The sequence below is a fragment of the Lottia gigantea genome, assembly GCF_000327385.1.
Source record: "Lottia gigantea unplaced genomic scaffold LOTGIsca_99, whole genome shotgun sequence".
In the NCBI taxonomy this organism is placed as follows: domain Eukaryota; kingdom Metazoa; phylum Mollusca; class Gastropoda; family Lottiidae; genus Lottia; species Lottia gigantea.
This window is the reverse complement of record NW_008711185.1, coordinates 872,815-878,586: the sequence shown is the minus strand read 5'-3', so window position 1 is coordinate 878,586 and position 5,772 is coordinate 872,815. Positions and strand designations below refer to the sequence as shown.

Here is a 5,772-nt window from a genome sequence, read left to right as displayed (position 1 = left end):
ATAGAATCCAATCTACCATTGCTTTAAATATGTTATCTAACATAAGTTTAAATTTTCAACCAGTTATGGTGAATTTAAGTGGATGTTTCTTGTGGTGAAAATAAACTAAGACATAGAAATGGTGGGAGTTAAATTTTAGTTTAGTTATCAATACCTCTAAGAGATTTAAAATAAATCGCTTTAAGGAAATTCTAATGTCACATTCACAATATGCTACAAAATCATAGTTTTCATGTGATTTGGATGAAACCAACTGACTAGCCCCTAAATCAGCCTTAGCTGCAATATTACTTTCTGCCAAAGGGACATGATCTAAGCAAAAACAAAGTGGTAAAAATTTTAAAAAATCAAATTCTCTTTTTCAGAATGGGATTAGCTATTAGTTTAGTTGCTTCGGTCAAAGAAAAGGTAAGTTCCTTTATCAGCCAATTTCCTATCATCCACTGTTGCATTTTTTTTATTCTAGGTGTGGTATCATTCTAACTGTAATAATAGAGAAATCATTCTAACTGTAATAAAAGAGAAAGAGGTTGTTGTATTTTATTATTCTAGGTGTGGTATCATTCTAACTGTAATAATAGAGGAAGAGGTTGTTGTATTATATTATTCTAGGTGTGGTATCATTGTAACTGTAATAATAGAGAAAGAAGTGGATATATTATATTACTCTAGGTGTGGTATCATTCTAACTGTAATAATAGAGGAAGAGGTTGTTGTATTTTATTATTCTAGGTGTGGTATCATTCTAACTGTAATAATAGAGGAAGAGGTTGTTGTATTATATTATTCTAGGTGTGGTATCATTGTAACTGTAATAATAGAAGAAGAGGTTGTTGTATTTTATTATTCTAGGTGTGGTATCATTCTAAATGTAATAAGAGAGAAAGAAGTGGATATATTATATTATTCTAGGTGTGGTATCATTCTAACTGAAATAAGATAGAAAGAGGTTGTTATATTATATTATTCTAGGTGTGGTATCATTCTAACTGTAATAATAGAGGAAGAGGTTGTTGTATTATATTATTCTAGGTGTGGTATCATTGTAACTGTAATAATAGAAGAAGAGGTTGTTGTATTTTATTATTCTAGGTGTGGTATCATTCTCTTTGTAATAATAGAGAGAGAGGTTGTTATATTTTATTTTTCTTGGTGTGGTCTCATTCTAATTGTCATAATAGAGAAAGAGGTGGATATATTATATTATTCTAGGTGTGGTATCATTCTAACTGTAATAATAGAGAAAGAAGTTGTTGTATTTTATTATTCTAGGTGTGGTATCATTCTAACTGTAATAGTAGAGAAAGAGGTTGTTGTATTTTATTACTCTAGGTGTGGTATCATTCTAACTGTAATAAGAGAGAAAGAGGTGGATATATTATATTATTCTAGGTGTGGAATCATTCTAACTGTAATAATAGAGAAAGAGGTTGTTGTATTTTATTATTCTAGGTGTGGTATCATTCTAACTGTAATAGTAGAGGAAGAGGTTGTTGTATTTTATTACTCTAGGTGTGGTATCATTCTAACTGTAATAATAGAGAAAGAGGTTGTTGTATTTTATTAATCTAGGTGTGGTATCATTCTAACTGTAATAATAGAGGAAGAGGTTGTTATAATACCAATCTAACTGATAGAGGAGGTTGTTGTATTTGGTATAATGAACCTCAGGTAAGCTTAATAGTGTTGTTTATTCTGAAAATGCTGAATATTTTAACCTGGAAATTGGTGATAAACAGTTGTGGGAAGTCATAGATTAAAATTAATGAAAGTCTCTGATGAGCTATTCGACTTCATTATAAACAGAAGATTGGTGTGTGATATCTGGACTGGACTTTGAGCTTAAAATCCAGATTTGTTATATTTATGTACAGTATCTGTCTCCAAGGATGTTTTTCATGTATGGTAACGATGCTTTCAAGTACATATGACCTTATATTTTGATTATTCGATTTGACCTAACCAAATCGCTTTTTACTAGCTTAAAGCAATACTAAAATAATTAGTAGTTAGAGTTTTAATCGATGAAACAGCCATTGAATTTTGTTGGTGTGTACTTTTAGAAAGCCATTGTATATGAACTTTTACTGAATTTTGTTTTCTAAGATGTTTTTATGAGGATTCAAAGAGGCTTCTAAATCATTGAATGTGATTTGTTTACATTTATACCTTCTACATTAGACATGTCTATGGTCTAATGATAAATATGGAGTTGAAAAACCAGTTTTGAATTCTAGTTAACAAGGATTTTTTTAACAGTTATTGAAAGATATTGAAGAACATCTAGACATCACTATTGATAGAATAGATCCCGATATGAAAATTCCTATTAATGAATTTGATGGTAAAGTTTCCTACGGTCAGAGACGAAAAGCTGGTGGTAAGTATCTTCTCATATGGAATTAAAACTAGTTTTCAATTTTGTTCCTTTTTTTCTGATATTTTTCGTGTCCATTATAATCTAGCTAGTTTTCCACAATAGTCTTTTGCTAATGATGTAATTTTTAACCAATCAAAGTGTGTAATGTTGAACATGTTTCTTGATAACATTCTCAGACTTCTCGGTTAGCTAAATCCATAAAAAAGCAATACACTATCCCACAATTCTTCACTGTTATCAAGAAATGGATTCTTCATGACAAACTTTTATTGGTTAAAATAGCTGGACAGTGGTAGAAAACTTGGTAGATTAAAATGGAGACCCCAAAAAAAAGTTTAAGAAACAAAATTGCTTTACTCATCACTGTTATCAAGAAATGACATCCTTTGATTGGTTAAACAGAGGGACAGTGTAAGAAAACTTGTTAGATTACAATGGAGACAACAACAATAAAAAACAGTTTAAGGATCAAAATCGTTATCTACTTTTACTAAGATTTTTGATATTTCATCAGAATCTGTAATCTGATTCAGATATTTCTCTTCATTGTCCAATTGGATGCAAAACTACATTCATTTTCATTTTCATTTTTATTTTTATTTCATTTTCATGGTACAATTATGTTCTATTTGAATTCTATCAGTTAAAATCTAACAACATTTGTATGAGCTCTGTTTTTTACCATCACCATAGGATGATCATTATTGATCTGTACTACTTCAAACATTAGGTATACTAAGTTTGCATAATTATTGTTATTATTTCAAGAAGACATAGATCTAGAAAGAGTGAAGTTATCATTAAGGACATTATCAACTAATAATTCCACAACCTTGACAGCAATGTCTGGAATATATTTCACTCCTATCTGAACAGTTCTACACATTCCAATGGCTTTTATATTTATTTTAACATTTACTCAAATAAGTACTATTTATAGTGTGGTATAGGGTATTATTATTTGATGTGAAGTTATTATAGGATATCAATCACTGGTAGACTTCTAGGAAAATATATTTCTTCATTTTGACAAATAAATTGGCCAAATTTTTCTTATTATATATATCAAAATATCAAATTGTGTACATGTATATCAGTTTCAGGCGAAGTGGATGTAAATATATTATTATCTCTAAATGTATTCAAATTTGACAGATGATTTACATGTACTCTAATTTTGATAAAATTTACCTTCGAAGACAGGTTTCCTTAACTTTCATAGTGTCAAATTAAGCAAACTATTTGACTAATTGGTGTTTCTAATGAATTGTCATGTATTCTTAATCATATTATGTTCTTATTGTAAATAATTAAGAGTTTTAACCAATCATAAATGTCCATGTATGTAATGTACAGTCTGGATAAACATAAAAAGACTTTTTGATCCGTCACACATTGGAATTCTGCTGATAATTCTCTTCTAATTCAGCTAATTATGAATTAATTATGGACATGTCATTAGAATATCTCTACCGTCCGTCCGTCCACAATTGTTGTATGCACGATATAGGCTACAGTTTTTATCTGATCTTGATGAAACTTGGTATGCATGTATATATTGATGAAATCTCGGTCAAATTCGAAATTGGTAATAATCGGATGAACGGTTTCAGAGTTATTGCCCTTGACTTAGTAAAATCACGTTAAATTGGGCTTGTATGCACGATCACCTAATCTCGATGAAACTTGCATGTATATATGGACAAGATCTCAGTCAAGTTGAAATGGGTAACAATAGGGTGAATGGTTTTGGAGTTATTGCCCTTGAATTAATTCAATGCATCTACTTTGGCTTGTAGGCCCAATAGAGACTCATTTTTTATACGATCTTGATGAAACTAGGTATGAGATCTCAGTAAAGCTTGAAATTAGTAACAATCAGATGATTAGTTTCACATATTAAACCACTACAGACTTTGTTGTCATTTCTGACAGCTGGTAGTGGGCGTATGTTACCTTGTCTGGCAAGCTATCTTTATATAAGTATAAGAATTTTCATTTTCATAAATGAAAATAAGGGAACCAATCTTTAAGGGATATCCCCAGACGAAGTTGTTAAAAAAAAAATTGATTTGTTTGAGCATCATTTTATTTTAGACACATACAATTATGAAATAATTTCTAATATATTAGCCCAAAATGTCCAAATTAATTTATTTTGGTTTCATTTCATATCAATCATGTTATAACTATATTTTAAACAAGGCCTATAGCACTACAAATGAAATGTTTCCATGTAATTATTTCATCTAATACAACTTTAACTATTATTTTTCAGGTAGTGTATACCAAGGTCATGTGCAATTTTTGGCACCAACAGTGTCAGAACTGGCCTCACTGGAGAAGAAAGCCCAGACTTCTTTTATAGATCTTAAGTACAAGAAAAGACTTCAGCGTTAAAATCTTAGCTAACATTTTTGGGATGTTTAGTTTCTGGGCTGTATTGTGTATACTTTTTGTCATGTTTTTGTTTCCTTAGAGTAGAACTAGGGTAGTTCTTTTAATTGTGAACATTAAATATGCTGAATTAGTAATTTGAACTGCATGAACTTGTTTATAAATATATGAAATATTAAAGTACATACTAAATAAACAGTACCATAGTTCAGAAAACTGATCTAACATCCTCTCTAACATATTTTTGTAGTTATGCACATTTTAAGCCCTTTAAATGCTCAAAATTCATCTCAGACCATTTGAAATCTGTTCCAGCTGCACCCGTCCCCCCATAACCCAGAATGAAGGCGCATTCGGAGAGGGACCCCCTCTTCTGTCAAATTCTAGATTTGCTCCTGATCTTGCTCCTATAGTCTACTGCATACATCTATGTTATATAATGTTATTTAAGTGTATTTTGAACCGTATATTGTGTAAGATATATTAACATGTCTTATCAATTTTATCCTTCGGTAGTGTACTTGAAAGGTAATGACAGTGACACTTTAGTTTTCTGTGTTTATAATGGGTATGATAATGATAATCTGGCATGAATCTACACAAATTTGTACTTTAAAGAACACATTGCTGTAATCTATAGTTTTGACTGAAATAAAATAATTGTATGTCGTTTGGTTTAATCTGAATGTCAATCTAATAACTATAAATAACTAGTGTTTTTGTAATACTAATGGAATCCATCAGAAACAATAGATGACCCGCGAACGGACAGGAAAGGAAATGTCTAATTTCCAGGTGGGTTTATAAACATTGAAAAAATATTTACACATCTTGAACACTCGTGAAATTTCTTTACATTTTCATGATAAAAGGCATTATTTTTTATCTTCACAATATCTAACTATTACGAAATGCGTCTAATACCTTGACATTATGAGACACTTTTGTTGTATCCATGAAATTTGCAAATGGATTGTAGCCAATTAATCCCCCGG

General features: G+C 30.3%; 1 protein-coding gene across 1 annotated transcript; it reads left to right on the top strand.

The window, feature by feature from the left end:
* Positions 1 to 366: 366 nt before the first annotated feature.
* LOTGIDRAFT_135662 (hypothetical protein) lies at positions 367 to 4,780 on the top strand (the record flags this gene model as incomplete). Its single annotated transcript, XM_009069161.1, has 4 exons — positions 367 to 408; positions 1,573 to 1,671; positions 2,260 to 2,380; positions 4,659 to 4,780. 4 exons carry the CDS (start codon positions 367 to 369, stop codon positions 4,778 to 4,780), a joined length of 384 nt encoding a protein of 127 aa, XP_009067409.1.
* Between the last annotated feature and the right edge of the window lie 992 nt (positions 4,781 to 5,772).